Source organism: Coffea arabica, chromosome 9c, assembly GCF_036785885.1.
Source record: "Coffea arabica cultivar ET-39 chromosome 9c, Coffea Arabica ET-39 HiFi, whole genome shotgun sequence".
Classification (NCBI taxonomy): domain Eukaryota; kingdom Viridiplantae; phylum Streptophyta; class Magnoliopsida; order Gentianales; family Rubiaceae; genus Coffea; species Coffea arabica.
The window spans coordinates 41,870,499-41,888,880 of NC_092326.1; the positions used below are offsets into that span (position 1 = coordinate 41,870,499).

An 18,382-nucleotide genomic window follows, 5' to 3' on the forward strand; every position below is an offset into this window, starting at 1 on the left:
ACCTTGGAGTCATCCATGCTAACTCCCTTGTCAGTAATAGTATGTCCTAGATAGTCTACCCTCCTCTGAGCAAATGCACACTTGGACTTCTTCACAAACAGCTGGTTATCCCTCAACAGATTCAGCACAAGTCTTAGGTGCTGGATGTGATCCTCTAAGGTAGAGCTGTATACTAATATATCATCAAAGAAGACCAGGACAAATTTTCTCAAATAAGGTTGGAATATCTGATTCATCAACGACTGGAAGGTTGCAGGAGCATTGGTAAGACCAAAAGGCATTACCAGAAATTCAAAGTGACCACAATGGGTCTGAAAGGCTGTTTTGAAAGAGTCCTGTGGTTTGACCCTGATCTGGTGATAACCTGCAGTCAAATCCAATTTGGTTTTGAATACAGAACCTGCTAATTCGTCCAGCAACTCATCTACATTGGGTATTGGGAACCTGTCCTTGACAGTTAGCTCATTCAGCTTCCTGTAGTCCACACAGAATCTCCAGGTGCCTTCCTTCTTCTTGACCAGCAATACAGGAGAGGCAAATGGACTGTTGCTGTGTTTGACAATGCCCTTCTGCAGCATTTCAGTCACCTGTCTCTCTATTTCCTCCTTGTGACAATGAGGGTATCTATAAGGTTTGAGTTTGAAGGGTTGGGCATCTGGTTTAAGGGCTATCTCGTGATCTATACTTCTGCTTGGAGGTAGTGATTGTGGTGCCTGGAATACATCCTCAAACTCCTGCAGCAATTGATGCACCTCCAGTGGTGTGGTATCTAATCTGCTCCCTTCATTCTGCTGTAAATTCATGGCCAGGCACATCTGCCTTTTGTATTCAATAAAGGTCCTCAAGTCTTTGCCTCTGATCAGGTCCAAGTCACAATTATCTGCTTGTCCATGTAGGTGAATTTCCCCTCCTTCATGGTGTAATGATATTCTCAGTTGTTGGAAGTCGAAAGTAATGGGACTGAAGTGTGTCATCCAATCTACCCCCAGAATGATATCCCATCCCCCTAGTTCCATTGCCTTGAGATTAAACCTGAAGTGATGTTGATTAATACTCCATTGCACACCTGGGCATACTGCATTGCTGGTGACACAATCTCCATTGCCCATGAGGACAGAGAAGGGTTGATCCACCCACTGATATTTGAGATCCATTCCAATGACCAGCTCACTGTTTATAAAACTATCAGAACTCCCAGTGTCCACTAAGATGGACACCTCTTCTCCATTCAGGACCCCTGTAAGTGTGATAGTTTTCCTCTTTAGTGCCTCAGATAAGGCATTTAAGGACAATTCCATGGTCTGCCCAGGATTCCCAGTTTGTTCATCCTGTTCCCCCAGGGCATCCTCAAATGTAGTTTCCTCCTCCTCTTCCAGTATCATGCAGTTTGTATGGCCTACCTTACACTGATGTCCTACCCCATACTTGTCCCCACACTTAAAGCATAGCCCATTCGTCCTTCTAAACTGCATTTCCTGTGCAGAAAGTCTCCTAGTATCCTTAGTGCCTTCCTGCCAATTCCCCAACTTAGTAGGCTTATGGTTGTTGTAGAAGGGAACCTTATATGAATTAGCTCCCTGAGTTGTTGTGGTGCCCCGTGTCAACCCCAGTCTGTTTTCTCCTAGAGGTTTGACATTCTCTTTAGAACTCTTATGCTGCAACTTCAAAGAATATTCTTGCCACTGAGCTAGTTCAAATGCCTCAGTCAGGGTCAGAGGTTTTAACATCTTGATCATAGGTTTGATTTCCTCCTTCAAGCCACTAATGAAACTAGAAATGAAGTATTTCTCATCCAGATTTCGATTTTTCATCATCATTAAGGCCTTCAGCTCCTCAAACTTCTCCTGGTACTCTTCAACATTCCCTATCTGTTGCAGTTTATTAAATTCCTCCACTACATCTTTACAAGTCCTGTCATTAAATCTGCAACAGAGCAGTTCTCCAAATTCTTCCCAATTAAGCTTAGGCCTCTCCATTTTAACTCCTTGGAACCAACGGTCAGCCTTACCTTCTAAATACATCTCAATTACCTCTACTCTGTGCTCATCAGGAACTTGATAGTTCAGAAAGTATTTGTTACATTTGCGCAACCAATCTCTAGGATTTTCTCCAGTAAACATGTATAGATCAATCTTAGGAGGATTTGGAAGCTGGAACTTACCCCAATCCTTCCTGAAAGTCCTGTGAGCCTCGCCATCCATTGATAACCTCTGATGAGCTGGTGGAGTTGGTAGGAGCGGCACCTGATCTATCATCCGGCTACCTCCTTCGGTCACTTTCTCCTTCCCAGGCGTCATCTTCAGTAACAGTTCACTAAATTTTTGCTCAAGAATCTGGTGGAAATTCTGCTCCATTCCGGATAACAAGTTCTCCATGCGCCTGTTGTTTTCTTCCAGTTCCGTCTTCAAGTCCTTCTTGACTTGCTGGTGTTCAGATTTGGACGCCTGCAGGGACTCCGCAAGATCCTGGAGCTTAGCTTCTTGCTTCCTCATCTGCTCTTCGATGGTGCGGAATCTGGTGCTTTCCGCCATTATCTATGGTACAGAATCCAAGGATCGCTTGCTCTGATACCACTTTGTCACGACCTCGAGGATAGTTCTGGAATTGTGTAGGAAATCAAGATTAATTGATTGTAGAATCAGGAAATTGGGGAAGAACAGAGAAAGAATTAGACTGAGAGAGAGAAAGAGAGAATAAGAGGGAATTGGAGATATCAGAGAATCAGTATATTTTCCGTGTGTCCCTTACAAAGTGGGCCCCACTTATATAACTAACTCTAACAACCTGACAGTAACTAACAGCTGAGCTAATGCATAACTGTCTGATTAAGTGGAACGGCACCGTTTGTGGTACTTAACAACTCTCGAGCGACATCGTTTAGCTACTCAGCTAACTAAACTAGCTAATGCTCAATTGAGCCCTTATTATGCTTAAGAACATGAATTGTGCAGCCTGACAAATTCATTGATTTGAACTTGACCCGTCAACCCGAAATAGGTCAGGATATCTGACACGAATCCGAAAATTTCGGATTGGTGGGCCAACCCGAAATGGCTCGAAACTTAATTTTAATTTATTAATTTATTAATTTATCACTATAATTTCTAATAAAATCAATTTCTCACAAAACTAATTATATAATCAAGTAATAAAAATTTAAATAAATAATCTCAAACCAAATTTAAAATAAATTAAACACCGTAAAAGTGTTTTATCCCAAGCCAAATATAAATTAAATTAAATCAGTATAAAAGTAAAAAAATAATATAATATATTATTTGTCCAAATATAATAATTTCAACTTCACACAAGTTAAATAAATTCATTTAGGATTAAGTAATTAATGCCTTTAAAAAAAAGAAATAACTTAGATTAGTTAGATAAAATATTTTTTATATTTATTAAATTATTTTTAATTCGTAAACGGGTCATATCGGGTCACCCACGTGTTAATCCGAAATCGACATGTTTTCTTTTTGGATTCGACCCGATTCTGACTTGAACCCCTGAAACCTTAACCCAAACCCATTAATTTCGTGTTAGGTTCGTGTCGTGTCGGAAATTGCTACCCCTACTTTTACTGAAGAAGCATTAGGTTAATGGTCAAAATTGAGATTTCACAGTTTTGAAATTGGGAATTAAAATTTTGCTTTTTCTTTCCCAATTTTTAAATCTCGCTCATTTCCTTACTTAAAATATATAAATGATGGTTGGGACCCACATTTCTCGATTTCCTTGCTTCAAATGGGAAAAGTCCAAAAGATACAGTCATACGTTACCGGATTCAGCGATAAAAGATTTTGTCCCGATTATAACTTGTTTATATTGTACAGCCATTCACCATTTTGAAACTCACAACAATTATTATTGCTCAAGAGGTCAAAACAAACATTAACGGAAATATGTCCACGTTACTTTGAGATTGACATCATAAACTAGTTTAGGTAACGATCGTTTATAAAAAAAAACACTGTAACATAAACGCTTTTGAAGTTGTCAAAACTACTCCCTCTATCCCACTTTGATAGTCACAATATTCCTTTTTCATCAGTCCCAAATTGTAATCCACTTCCTAATTGAAGAATATAGTTGTATTTTAATTTTTCTAAAGTACTCTTATTCAATATAAGTAGTTGTTACTATAAATCCACCCCATTTAATGAGAGTTGATATTTTTTCTACCATCAATTCAAGTTCCCGTAAAATTGTACCATATTTAATGTGAGGGTATTTTAGAAAAATAGCAATCTAAATTTACTTTTCCAACAAAGTTAACTACTTTTTCTTAATCTGTGTGAAAAAAGAAACAAAATTATCAAAATGGAACGGAGGGAGTATATGCTACTTAACTTATAAAAAATTAGTTACCAAACACCCTAAAAATATTTTTAGTACTTAAAAGCGCTTTTCGTGTTTAGCATAATCTGTTGACCCAAATACAAATTTAGGGCTTGGTCGGTTTGTCTACTCTAATTTGCAATTAAATATTCCTCTACGATACCTCCGTCAATGTCTGAAAAGGCAACATCAATTTTAATTGCTTGTTTAAGATCTTAAGGCAGCTGGAATTGATTTCAACCATCCCGTTAAAATTTATCCACAATTGATTAGAATAATAAACAAAAGTACAAAGCATACCTGAATAATTGTTTCGAGAAATTGCAGTAAATGTAGGAGGAGGAGGAGGAGGAGGATATTTATCATTCACATAAATCTTATCAAACGTTTTTAAATTTTTTTTCCCTGATTTCTTCTGTTACACTGCCAAACATCCCCACCTTGCTTATCAAAATAAGTAAGTTGAGTGCATGATTGAAGAGTGTAGTAGGGCAGATCATATAAAACATTATACAAAATTTAGGCTACTGTTTGAAGGAATCCAACTCATACAATCTTCAACGGACAAGAGGCACAGCGGTCAACTAGGGTTGCAAACGAGTCGAGTCGAGTCGAGTTTTGAACTAATTGAGCCGAGTCTCGACTAAATTTTACCAAACTCGAGCTCGACGAGCCGGCAATTTTCAAGTTCGAACTCTACTCGAATCAAGTCGAGTCGAGCTCGAAAAAAATAAAAAAGAATTATTTTATTTTTTAAAAAATAAATAAAATAATATTTTTTTCTTAATAAATAATAAAATATTAAGGATATATACATAATTTTACTATGAAAATAAAAAATAAAAAATATATATAATATACGTAATTTTATTATTAAATAAAAATAAAAAAATATATATACTCAAGCTCGCGAGCCTAACGAGCTTGACTCGAGCTCGACTTGACCCGCTCGCGAGCGGTTCGATTCGTTTGCAGTCCTACAGTCAACAGAGAAGCTGGATCGATTTTGTGTATTTTACACAAGATATAAGTCAATTTACACATGATGTAATTCATTTTACATAACACATAAATATAAAACAAAATTTTGTAGATTCCATCTATGTGAAAAATGATATATAAAATAAAATCTGAATCTTATATATTTTATTTTATCAAATCTTAGCTATCAACCTTTTCAAACGGTTGCTTCCTACAATTGTTCCCGCCCCATTTCCACCTTCAACGCCAGAGATTTGGTAAACTTTGAATTAATAGACAACCCTCGAGACAAGAACAAGCACATGGCTCTTCCTTTCGAAGACACATTGCCCATGCCAATGGCATCCATTTGGGCAATTCTTGTTTAAAGTAAATAGTTGCAATTTGTTTGCTTTGGACAGGGACCAACGAGGGTGGAGCCTTATATTTAAATGGTCACGAAATGTGGTCATCCATAATAGTACAATATATTCAAACACTTACGTGGGTCATTAGTCAGAGAGTAATGAGCAAAAGTTAACCTGTTTTATGAGTGTATTATTGTTGATTTGAAATAAATGATGAAAGAAACATATCAGCCCAGATCGCCTTAGTATTGTTGATTTGGAGTTTAGATTGCATTTTTCTGAATTTTGTTTATATAAAAAAAAAATCTTAACGATTTGATATATGTAAGATAAAAAGATGATTGAAAAATGTGTTTAAAAAAAACGTAATTGCTTTCCAAAGGCAGCGTTATAATATTCAATTGCATGAAGTTTCACCCCATCTGGCAATTAAGTTGGGATGTTGAGTTATTGTTATGTAGACAACATATTTTGGAGTTATGACCAATTTTCTATTTTTGTAATATGAACATGCAAGCTAAGACAAAAGGATGCATGGAACTCAAAACTCAACATATTGATCTTAGTTTTTATGACAAATACACTTGTTGTTGATAGAAGGAAGGAATGAGAATTTTCAAATTCGTAATGTATACTACACTACTGTAACGGGAGAAAAACTACCCACAAAAAAAAAAAAAGGAAATTTGCTAGAACAACCATTAAGGGAAAAGGAGCGAGCCGAATAAGTGACTGAAGGCTGAAGCCAGAGTAAGGAGCCAGCTGCCAGCCGCTTGTGACCACCGACAGATGATTTTTTGGCTTTTGTCCCGAGTGCTCAGCCTTCACGCAACCACCGGACCTAAATTATAAGTATTTACATCCGGCGGCCCCCACAATCTTGCAACGTCCCTGCGACAGCTTTAAAATAGCCCACACACTTACAGGTGGCCGAGTGTGATTGCGACTCCCCGATCCCACTCATCACATCACTCGCTACGCAACTCGCAGCATCTCTACACGCTGTTTGGATTGTGATTTTTGGGATCAAACTTTTAAGTTATTATGAACACATTTTTTAAATTAATTTTTTTATTTGTCATGTATTAAATGATTATAGGATGCTTTTTAACAAACATTCTTAAAAATAGCAATTCAAACGGATTTAATTTCTGCTTCCCCTCTCCATTTCCCTTCGAGTTCCTTTGAACTTTCCATTTGCTATTTTGATCTACGTTTTCATTCAAAGAAAATTGTTGTCAAAATGCGAAGCCTGAACAGCCAATCGATATTCATGTAATATGTGATTTGTTTTCTTATTTTACTCGACACTCACCATATAACATTATAACTACAAATTACGTGTCACGTTTATTTCAATCCAACACTACCATATTTATATGAATAGAATTTTATCATATCGTCAAAATAATTAGTATTTTGTTTTATATATGATTATGATTAATTTTTTATATACTGATGATATCATATATTACTATTAAGAATGGATGCATGACAACTTATTTTAATTAAAATTCATATGTAGTAGTATGTATTTAAAGCCGAGATATATAAGTACGTAGAAAATTAATTCACATGATTAACGACTTTTCATTTCATTTTTTTTCTTTCCTTTAAAAGTGGTTGAGTAGCAGCACGACTTCCATTGCGTAAAGAATGTACATTGATCGCATAACTGTAGCTTCGTCCACGGATGCCCGAGCGATTCTACTTTCCTTGGCGTTTCCTTTTGTGTCACAATGCTTCCATAGATAGATTCTTTTACCGTCGATAAAACAAAAGCCAATAGCCTAGAGATTCACAATGATCTGGTACCCTGCTTATCCGTCCGTCCATCCGTCCGTCGGCCATACTGATTTGACATTTGTGTCTGATCCATAAAAAAGAAAGAAGAAACACCGCCACCACCGCCGCCACCACCACGACCACCACGATGATGATGATGATGGTGAATGATGGGGATTAATTAATTGAAGGTTCGTGTACTTTCCTGCTAGGGACTTCTTGTATGTATATGTGTACTTGTTTAACGAAGTTGACACGGTCACGGGAGGTGTCATATGGTTCTTGGATGATGATATCCAATAAATAAATTGGGATTATGTCTTCCGGTAGCTGGTAAATAATCATATATCTTCCACCCAAAAAAAAAAAAAAAAGGTTATAAAGAAACAAATCATACCCTGAAGAAGTTCAAGATTTGGCCAAATTGGGTCAATAATTTGGGTCAATAATTTTGTTGTGTGAGTCAGATTATTGGATGCATGTATACGTCACAAATTTCACTAGTCGAAACACGCTAACACTAACAACTATATTCACTATATACACTGTATATTTACTATATATTTGGATGGAAGATTATGTATCCGTGTCATGTTTGATTTGATGTATTTTTATTATTAGGGTAGATTTATTGAATGACGTGAATTTTTTAATTAAAAAATTTGCCTTATAAGCAAGTAGTTGCATTTTCTAAGGAGAAACTAATCAACTCTCCTCTAATGAACTTTATTTTTTATTTTTATTTTTTTTTTGACAATACGTAGGTTTGGAAACCCTTCGGCTATGCTATTTTGTTTGGACTTGTTGGATGGGACTCCAGGAATACAAGGATCCTATGCCTCCGCTAAAGGGAAAGGCAAATAAATGTGGATGTCATTCAATTGTCTTCTTTTCCCCTTTTTCCTTTGTTGCTTCTCATGTATTATTTGTCTTTCTGGGTGTTTAGTTCTTTTTTTTTTTTCTTCTTTTTACCAAGTCATTATTGCAGTTTGACCCCCCCCCCCCCCCCCAAAAAAAATGAAGAGAAAAGGTGTTTACAATTCCTAGAGTGGCAAAACTTCAATTACCTTAGGATGGGTTTCCATACCCAAATCCATTCTGCATCCAGAGTCTTTTCCTGTAGCTGTGAATCACCGCACAATACAAGGATCTATCTTTGACCCCTAAAATCCCTAACATTGTGAAATTTTGTTCCTTAAATCATATCCATGACCCTCCCCCCATGATTCCTGCTACACCTTCCACAAATTTAAGTAACCACTAGGATTAACCCAGTAATTAGAGGAAGGCTCTTATAATTCTTCTCGCTATCAAATTTAGCGTTCGAATTCTAAATTTGACAGTTAGAGGTGGAAAGGGCATGAGGAGTAGGAATATGGGACGTTTATTTGAGAGGGGAAAAAAAAAAAAAAAAAGAAACCTGACTGAGGTGTCCAGAGAGTCAGGGCCCACTTTCACATAAATGAACCCAAACCCACCCAACATGGGTGGGCTTAGCAGGGCAAGTGGGCTTGGAATTAATGCCACCTCCAGTCCAGGGCATTCAAGTTTTGCGTTCCCTTCTTTGTCCTATGTCAACAATAAACTACACTATTTTGGCAAAGTTTCACATAAAAACACTTCATAACACCATAAATTTCTGAATTGCATCAAATACTTTGTCCCATTCCACAATTTCGATAGGTACAAAATTGCAGCCATCTCAATGTCTCCTGGGCTTTGATGTTGTACCATGATAAAGGTAAAAGAGCAGAGCTTTTGCTTTCCTTTGTAAGGAAACTTCAATTGTCCATACTCAGCATAGGATAGCTAACATGGCATAGCATAGGATAGCATATAGCATAAGATAGCATCTTCCTTTGTAAGCTAACATAGCATAGGATAGCATCTCCTTCGACTATACCCTTAAACTTTCCTACATTGTACATCTGCAACAAGATGGCGAATGTGGGGGGCATACCATTTAACTCTTTCCACATGTACTACTGAAACTTCCCAGGAATAACCTGCACATAACCAGTGTTTTCCATTAATTTCGAGCGAGCACGTGCAACTTAAGTACGGTTATCCCTTCGAATTGCTATATACGGCTATAACTAAAGATGCAGCATGCCACAGGGTACTAAACGAGGATTTTATACCTTCTGATCGAGCAATGCTGTTGATGGATTTCGAGACATGGTCTGTCCACAAATATTCTTCTGTATCCTTCACATTCCCATGTATATGCAGTACCCCGCCATCACTTCTGCCAAGGCAACAGCAAGTCGAAATGTCTCAAAGACATATAGACAGGAACATAGCAGTACAACTTTCAGCAGAATATGTAACGCATGCATGCAGATTGTAGACACACAGATAAGGGGGAGGGTCAAAACATAGCTAGATGTTCAAAAGTGAAGATGTTTCAGATGCTGAGAATAAGCAAAATCATCAACAATCATCTGATATGTAAATTCAAAGCACAAGATCATTTTCAAAATGATAATATTACGCACCTCAATGCCCTCACAGCAGTAATCCAACTACCCTCACTTGATGGCAGGAGGCCAAGACAGACTCGATCAGCAACTCCCTGTGACCAAGCAAACAACTTGGCTCATAAAAACCTTCTCTATTACAAGGTGAAGCTAGACCATGTACTACGAGATAAAGCTAAATATGTACTTTGGGGGCTGTAATTCGATTGTCTCCTTCAAGTATGACACAACAATCTGCCACATTATTAGCACAAAGATTGCGATGGAGTGCCTCAACAGCATGCGGATTCCATTCACAAGCATATACCAGCTTTGCATTAGCCCTATATAAAGAAAAGATCAGCAAAAGAACTTATGCAGCATTCAAGAAGACATGCAAGATCAGCAATCATGGATGCTTTAGGCTCCAAACCGGCAGTATCATGGCTGAGGTTCAAGTAAAACAAGTCATAAAATAAATATAAAACACGCAAGCTTATCCTGAATTAGCACATTTGAAAAGCTTAAATAAATCAGGCAAGTATGCAAATTGATAGCAATCTTTCCTCCAATTTTTAGGAAGATGCGGAGGAAAGCAATACGACTAATGGTAAGACATAGAAACAGAAGTTAAAATTTTCAGTTTTATGTCCTAGATATATATGCTATACTGCAAGTAGATTTAAGAAACTAGTTCCCAAAATGATGTAATAACTCAATTTACCCAAACAACATAGAAAAAGGAAGTTAGGATTGCCAATTTGATTGTTGCTTCAAAGAATACAAAATACAAAATATATAAGATAGCATTTGAGAGAAACTTAAAATTGATATCATAGTATACCTCACAAGGAATGGCAAGGTAAAATAACCAATGCCAGCAAATAAATCTACAATGACTTCATCTCTACATTCAAGACGGGCCATCCTAAGCTTCTCAGATAGATTCCCCCAAGAGAACATGCACTTGGTAGCATCAAAAGAATATAAGATACCATTCTCACGGTGTTCAACCCATCCGTTGTCTCCCACAAGAATCTCCAGAGTACTATCCCTTGTTCCAGTTGATGCAACCAGACCCTAAAGTATCAGCAGATTCCATCAAAAGCAAGCGATTTTATTCTTCTAAGTGAAAAAAGTACAGCAAAATTCCTGGTTGGATCCAAGTTTATCCCAAAAGCCATTGATATGGACCATCAGAAATTTCATGTTGGCAAATGGAGATGTTTTTTTAATTCCCCATAACAAATCTAACACAATGAAAATAAAAGAATTTCCCTGTCAAAAAAAAATTAAGAATAAAAATTGGAAATAGAGAAGATTAACCATGCAATTATCTACACCATCCCTTCCCACATTCTCAAAATCCTAATATAAAATAATTGTTCCAGCACATGTTCAACAATATGCACATCAATGTAGGATCTGAAAATTTCACACAAAGATTTTAGAAGCAGCTCCAATCAATAAAATGCAGAATCTTACTTGTTGAGCAAGACGATCAGTCCCAATTGACTTGGCAACAACAGGCCAGAGCTCCTTTCCTACCAAATTCCATGCAGGATCTTTGAATGATGTCACAGGAAGCACGACAATGTCCCCTAGTCGCTGCCATCTGAGGTAGATCAAATGTGCATGTAAAATGTATTAGGGAATAAGATAAACCTTCAATCAGCATCCTAGATTGGCACTAAAAATTTCTCATTTCCAATTGTTGAAGCCATATCAAAGAGGGGAAAAAAAAGAAAGAAAGAAAAGTTAACAAACAACAATTTTGTAGTACCAATGATGCTAAATGAAATACTAAGACCTTGAAGGTAGCTCATCTAAGAGATTGGTAGGTAGCCCTCTATGTGCAACCAAAGAGGCCACAGCTTCCTTCATTGCTTTTAAAGGAGAAATTGGTCCCTTTTTTAGTTTAACAAACTCATCCTCGAGTTTAGTGGCACCACATTCCATTAAAGTATTCAAAGCTGTTGATTCAGTTACATCTTTCAACAAAAACCTCTCTGCACAAGATGGTTGATCAGGACGAAGATCAGGTGGTACTTCAGATAAGGTATTAGTGAATAGAGACCAAAAACTTTCAATTACTGGGAAGCAAATGTACTTCCCAGCTTCCTGTGAGCAAACCTGTCTTGAAGGATCTAACCATCCAAACTTTTTGAGTATATCCTTCCCAAATTTTGCATATCTTCTTTCAAGTCGAAGAACCCAATAAGAAACAACCATCTCATCACTAGTTTTTACATCAAAATCTTCAACATCAGCATCATGCTTAAGGCTTCCATTTCCAATCAGTTTCAGCTCCATATCTGAAAGTTGGCAGCTGTCACTGTTTTTATGAGTGGATCCTTTTTCATGACAGTGAATATGCTTCTCCCTACTTTGAGTAAGAGGCATCAGAGGAAGCAAGTTTATTTTTGTCGGTTCACTGAACTTTGTTCCAAATGCGTAACAAGATGCCCCTCCACCAATCATTACCAACTCATCACCAAGGATACTGGCTGTGCTGCGGACGAAAAGGTCAGTGCCAGTAGAATCCACCATGAAATGCTTCCACAAAAAAGAGTGCAGATCAAGAAGGGATAATTCCTGGTGATGTTGGCTCACAGGGCATCCCCCAATAATGCCAAGATAATTCTTGAAAATAAACATTGAGTGGGAAAACCTAGCAGTTGGTTTTCTTCCATCCATATTTAACTTCTTCCATTCACATATTTGAACATTGAAAGCATATAGGTCACCAAGCGCTTTCTCCCCATCACATCCTCCAAACATATATAAATGATCCCCATATGCCAGCATGGAGTGAGAATGACGTGGAGATGGCCATTCACCTTTGATGGGTATCTCTGTCCATTGTAAATTTTTCATGTCAAGGACAAAAAGTGATGATACTATTGCATTATTATCAACTCCACCAAATATATATATCTTCGAACCCATTACAGCTGCTGCATGTCGATGCCTGCAAAAACCTCAACATCATAGGACACATTTTACCTTGACAAGGATACAAAAAAAGGGTAAATATGAATTAGGAGCAAAGGACTCCTTTTTACCTTGACAAGGACACAAAAAATGGTAAATAAGAATTAGGAGAAAAGGACTCTTAAGTACAGCAATCATAACGAATGAAAGATCAAATTCTCGAACCTTACAGCTCAGATGCTTTGGAACATTGAAGGTCATGCTTTTAGGAGGCAAGCACCAATGACAAATACTAGACTCTAATAATTAGCACTGTTAAATGTGTTACCCAATCAAAATGCATCAAAGAAATCACCTTGGTGAGAACTGACTGCCAGAACATTGCAACAGACTCCATTCTTTTGTTCCCATCCTGAATACCCACACATCATTCAGAACACTCAATGGGTCAGCCCTGCCTCCAATAACATACATTGAATCCCCTAAAATGTTAGATGTATGACCCATACGGGGACATGGTGCTGCCCCCTGAACATTTACCACTTGAATCTTTCCACTTTCTCCGTCAAGTAATAACAAATCATTCCGTCGCGCATGTCTTCCAATGCCACCAAAACCACCAAAAATGACAATCACCTCATGGTTTAAATTATCCAATGTACAAGCACTGTGACCCCAAAGGAAAAGCCTCTCCACAGGCTCGCCAACAACTATAATGGGAGAAATAGGCAGTTGTGAAGATCCTGTCAATTATATAAATATTCAGACTCTGCTCACAGTTAAGGCAAAGCATCCTGCAATCAAAGATATATAGCATGTCATTTTATGACCAAATCTTCTGGCTTTACAGCAATAAACAAATTTCCAGGCCTTGCTCAGCAAAACTTACGAGGAGAAAGCAAATCAATATTCCAATAAGAATCAGATTGAAAAAGGAAATAAAGAATCAAATCAAAGATCTAAATTCATTTCCCATATCAGTTATTGGAGGTGCAAAATTGGATGTTACCCAAGTCTCACTGGAAAAACATGAGTGTGAGATGATCTTTCGCAAGCACATGTAATATTGAATTCAATGACTAAGGGACAATGTGCAAAACTAAAAAAAAAATGAAGCTTTGGGCCAGAACTCTCAAGTAGACTGACTAAACGCAATGAATATATTTGGTGCTATAAAAAATTAGAAATTGTGCTAAGAATGACAAATTCAACACTCTTGACGCTAAAGTAATGAATTTTCAATCGAGTTAAAGAAGTAATTACCAGATTGGCTGTCATCAAGACCGCTCCTCTTTTCACCATCCATGGAATTGTCCTCGTGGCAACTCACAGAATTTCCCAAAGATTCCACTTTTCCACTATTGTAACACCCAGAATCTTCATCACACCCCAATTCACCATTAGCAGTTTCATGCTCAAGAACACGCCCTCCTCCAGAAAATCCATTCTTCAGCAGTGCATCAAGAAAAGAATCAGTTCTTTTCCTATTAGCTTCCATTTTCTCATTAGCAACTTCAATCAGATGCCTTACATACTCTGAAGACACCATTATCTTCTCAGTATCACCTAATGGCACCTCCAATCGAATCGAACACCGGATTGCAATAATAACCCTTTTACTTAAATTAGTAATCCCACTTTCCCTGAACCCACGTGAGATAGCTAAAGAAACCAAAAACTGAGCTGCCTCAATATCTTTACACTCCACAGCTATGATCAGGGGCTCAAATTTGAACACTAGGCTATGTGGGCAATCCTGAAATTCTTGATCACTGATGCCACGATAACTTGACTGGATTGAAGAAGAGGGGAAGAGAAGGGGGAGGACCGAAGTAGGGTCGACAGGGGAATGGGAGATGAAGAGCCAAGAACCGCCTTTGGCCTTCTTTTTGGAAGCGGGGTTGGGGTTTATAGGTTGGGAGAAGATGGATATCCGGCCAGAACAAGAGCTGGTCGTGAAATATGAAGGGTGGGAGTTGATAGCTGTTAGGAGAGGGATGATTGGGGTGTCAATTGTGCCTTTGGGGGAATTGTCTGGCTCAGGGGAGCTCATGGAGGCCAAAGTTGCTGCCTTTCTTTTCTCAAACTCCATTCTTTCCTTCTTCTTCTTCTTCTTGTTCTCAGGCCTGTTCCTTTCTCCTCTTTTCCCTTGGAAGAGGGTGGGGGGTTTAGCGGGATAAACCCTAAAACGGTACCGGGGCTCCACAGGCAAGCGTTCGACCTTATAAATTCACGTTTACATCAATTCAAAGGTGGACGCTTTTTTGAAGTCCACGCCCTTGTGTGTCCCTAACATATAGTAGTTGTAAATAGGGCTAGAGAATCACGCTTTTATTTCGAAGTCGTGGCAGTTGGCTCTTTGTGAATTGAAAGGCGTAGTATGTAACTGGACTGGAAAATTTTGTGTGCTTCTCATGCCTGGCTTATTGACATGAACTTTTAGTTTACGTAACTCAATTCTGCGCTTCAAGTTAACGCATTCAAATTTTAATTTATCCAAACGTATTTGATAATAAAAAATATAACATAGTTAAGCTTGATGTAAGACTCCTGCAAATTTTCTCTCCTCCTCCTCCTTCTTGTTATTTCTACACTGATTTTGAAATACTCTGTTCTGGACTTAGATGCCAAAAACTACTGTGGGATTTATAACAAGATGCTATAACAAGATGCAAAAGGAGATTACAATTTCTTTTCTCGGAAGGAGACTACAATTTGCAACTGCTGACGAGCACCCTTCACGTGCAGTATGATTGCATGCTGATTCTGCATGGACTTGTACTATTGTACTATTAATAGATGACAAAATACTAGCTTGGTTTTTTTTTTTTTTGGGTTAAAAACAAAAAAAATCTACTGTAGTATATCTAATACATAGAAAAACCCCTTATAGTTTTAAAACATACAAAACGACACATTATATTTTGAACTAAATTGTAAACTAACAGAATTTGTTAAACTTAACAAAATCCGGTAAACTTTACAGGAAATTTAACGGAATCCGATAAGTTTAACAGTCGAGACCATCATTTTCGTTAACTTTAACGAATTCTATTAGTTTACAATTTAGTTCAACACATGGGATGTCGTTTTGTATGTTTTGAAATCACGGGTGGCTTTTTTGTGTATTAGGTATATCACAGGGTTTTTGTCCATTGAGTTGGAAATATATCCACATGTTGGCACATAAATTGAACACTGATTAACATAATGCACAGATAAAAAGTCTGATGAAGAGAAGAAAGAACTAACAAAATGCACACACTTAAAAGAGTTGCTGAAGATCCATGGAACAATCTTCACAGCTAGGGGCAGAAGCAGCACAATCCAAACCAGGAGTAGCAGACGAACGAACACTAGCTAGATAGGTGCAACTCAAGATCCTTGGCTAATTGCTTGTTGAAGCATTTTTGGAAGTGAAGTACTTCTCCATTTCTTGGGGTGTTCTTCCTGGTATTCTTCCAGCTATCAAAGCCCACCTGCTCAAGAGGGGAGAAAATTGCGAATTATTAGTAGCAACTAAAATTCCACCAACAGGAATATGTACTAGTTAAACATTTCCTTGAACTTAGAATGTACTAATACAAAGTTAACCTTGGTCCAACCAGTCTATACATTCTGGCCATAAGCATTTCTTCATCTTCTGAGAATTCTGGCTTGGACTCCCTCCTCTTGATGGTGCCCTCTACACAACAACCAAGAAAAATAATGAAGAAAGAAGAATGAAAGGTTTTTTAGCCAAAAAAAAAAAAAAAAGATGACTTAATTATAACTTATAGGGGGCTGTAAATAAGCAAAGCTGAGCTCAAACTTAATCGCTTCATTTTCTGATTTTCAAGCTCAACCAGACACAGATTGCGTATCATTATAATCACGTTTGAGCTTGACCTTGTCGAGGGTTTATCAACATCTTCATAATACTTATGGGCAAGCAAAATCATGGGCTATGATTACTTGCCATGGACAAAAAAATTTCAATAGATGCAGTACCTTTTTCAACTTTGTCATTGCCATCAACCCTGGTGCGATGAGATCGGTCTGCCATTCTGGGCTACTAATAGCAGTAGTACAGCAGAGCAGGAATGAAATGGCCAGATTCAATGTCCACTATTTAGTACAGTAATATTTATGCTTTGGATAATGTGTAGTTTATGCTGCATGGCCTATTGATATACTCACCAGAGTACAGACTTACAGGTAGAAGAAGTCTAACGTACAAGACTGGTAGCTCTCATACTTGGTAGTTTGTTGAAATCGTTTTCCGCCTATATACAAACAAGTAAATCATCCAAATGCAAATTCCAAATCCAGCAACCCCAGTCATTATAGTACTATTATATATATTTTCCTTGTGTAGTTTAATGATTCTGTACATTATTGCTCAACGAGTTTTGATTTAATAATCAAACTACACACACACATATCAGAAGAAGATGAACAGAACCAAACGGAAGAAGGTGAAAGAGCAGCCATCAAAACAGTACATTATTGCCGAAAACTGTTGCTTGGAAATAATTCCTCTATTAAATCAATCCCTAAAATCCTTACCACAACAGAAGCATAAATATAGGGCTGTCAACGGGCCGGGTCCGGGCCGGAATTCATTATTCCGGACCCGGACCCGAATTACTATGCCGGATCCGGATCCGACTCATTTACCCGACGGGTCTTTTATTCTATGTTCCGGATCCGGATCTGGCGGGTCCCTGATCCGGATCCGGGTCTACCCAAACAAATTTACCAAAATTTATAATTTTTAATAAAAATGAGAAAAAAATATATTTGTAAACTAATTTCTAACTAATGCAAAGAAAAAACCAAATAAGAAAAGAAATCAAATTAATTTTATTAAAATACATCACCCTAATCAAATTATATTGATAAATATATATTTTTTAAATTATTAATTCATTTATATCCGGATCCGAGTCTAATACGGGTCGGAATACTATATTCCGTATCCGACCCGTTTTTTTGTTTGACAAAACGGATCCGGATCCGGGAAACGGAATTAAATCCCTACCCATACCCACAATAATTTCACGAATCCGATCCGGATCCGGGTCTAGACCCGACCCGTTGACAGGCCTACATAAACACTAGCAGACAAGGCAATGCACCGAATGACTTGCAAACAAAAATCAGAGAATTATAATGGCTTGTACCCAATGCTTCAATCAGGAAAAATACCGGTTTTCGTCCCCAAACTTTGGACACAAGACACATTTCGTCCCTCATCTTTCGGGCATGACACATCTGGTGTCTGAATTAAGAATTTTAGACCAAATGTTATCCTCAAACGGCAATTTATCCACCATTTAACGAAACCGGTCACGTGAGATTCACGTACCGTTAAAGCTTCTGTCCGAAAGAACCCAGGTGGAAAAGGACGTTGTCTCCACTTTCCTTGTCCAAAACCGAATCTGAGCTCACTCTCTCTCTACAAGTTCACTTTCCCCTTTCCCTTGCCTTTCACTTTCCCTTTTCCTTTCACTTCAACGACTTCCTCTGCAAATTTTCAAGCCTAAGCTCAAGCTC

The 18,382-nt window shown here is 37.8% G+C and overlaps 2 protein-coding genes across 3 annotated transcripts; both read right to left on the reverse strand.

Moving 5' to 3' along the window:
• Positions 1–9,055: 9,055 nt before the first annotated feature.
• Positions 9,056–15,619, reverse strand: LOC113708978 (tRNA wybutosine-synthesizing protein 2/3/4). 2 transcript variants are annotated; one of them, XM_072064756.1, is made up of 9 exons: positions 14,108–15,619; positions 13,200–13,554; positions 11,721–12,881; positions 11,396–11,525; positions 10,755–10,990; positions 10,119–10,254; positions 9,950–10,026; positions 9,593–9,699; positions 9,056–9,457 (listed from the first exon to the last, which is right to left on the reverse strand). In XM_072064756.1, the coding sequence occupies exons 1-9, from the start codon at positions 14,934–14,936 to the stop codon at positions 9,357–9,359; spliced, it is 3,132 nt and encodes a 1,043-aa protein (XP_071920857.1). In that variant the 5' UTR covers positions 14,937–15,619; the 3' UTR covers positions 9,056–9,356. The 2 variants fall into 2 exon arrangements, with proteins under 2 accessions (XP_071920857.1, XP_027087531.2); XM_027231730.2 differs by having other exon boundaries at positions 13,200–13,587; positions 14,108–15,617.
• Positions 15,620–15,979: 360 nt separating this feature from the next.
• Positions 15,980–17,049, reverse strand: LOC113708979 (transcription factor CPC-like). The gene is made up of 3 exons (XM_027231731.2): positions 16,835–17,049; positions 16,439–16,529; positions 15,980–16,323 (listed from the first exon to the last, which is right to left on the reverse strand). The coding sequence occupies exons 1-3, from the start codon at positions 16,887–16,889 to the stop codon at positions 16,233–16,235; spliced, it is 237 nt and encodes a 78-aa protein (XP_027087532.1). The 5' UTR covers positions 16,890–17,049; the 3' UTR covers positions 15,980–16,232.
• Between the last annotated feature and the right edge of the window lie 1,333 nt (positions 17,050–18,382).

What these genes read in the sequence shown, in the direction of transcription:
- LOC113708978 (XM_027231730.2), bottom strand. Translation starts at nt 14,936, where the DNA reads ATGGAGTTTGAGAAAAGAAAGGCAGCAACTTTGGCCTCCATGAGCTCC. An exon ending in GGCAGTCAGTTCTCACCAAG is followed by an intron (nt 12,882 to 13,199) that starts GTGATTTCTTTG and finishes AGGTTTTTGCAG; the next exon opens with GCATCGACATGCAGCAGCTG. An exon ending in TTAGATGAGCTACCTTCAAG is followed by an intron (nt 11,526 to 11,720) that starts GTCTTAGTATTT and finishes GATCTACCTCAG; the next exon opens with ATGGCAGCGACTAGGGGACA.
- LOC113708979 (XM_027231731.2), bottom strand. Translation starts at nt 16,889, where the DNA reads ATGGCAGACCGATCTCATCGCACCAGGGTTGATGGCAATGACAAAGTT. An exon ending in CAATGACAAAGTTGAAAAAG is followed by an intron (nt 16,530 to 16,834) that starts GTACTGCATCTA and finishes GTTGTTGTGTAG; the next exon opens with AGGGCACCATCAAGAGGAGG. An exon ending in TATAGACTGGTTGGACCAAG is followed by an intron (nt 16,324 to 16,438) that starts GTTAACTTTGTA and finishes CCTCTTGAGCAG; the next exon opens with GTGGGCTTTGATAGCTGGAA.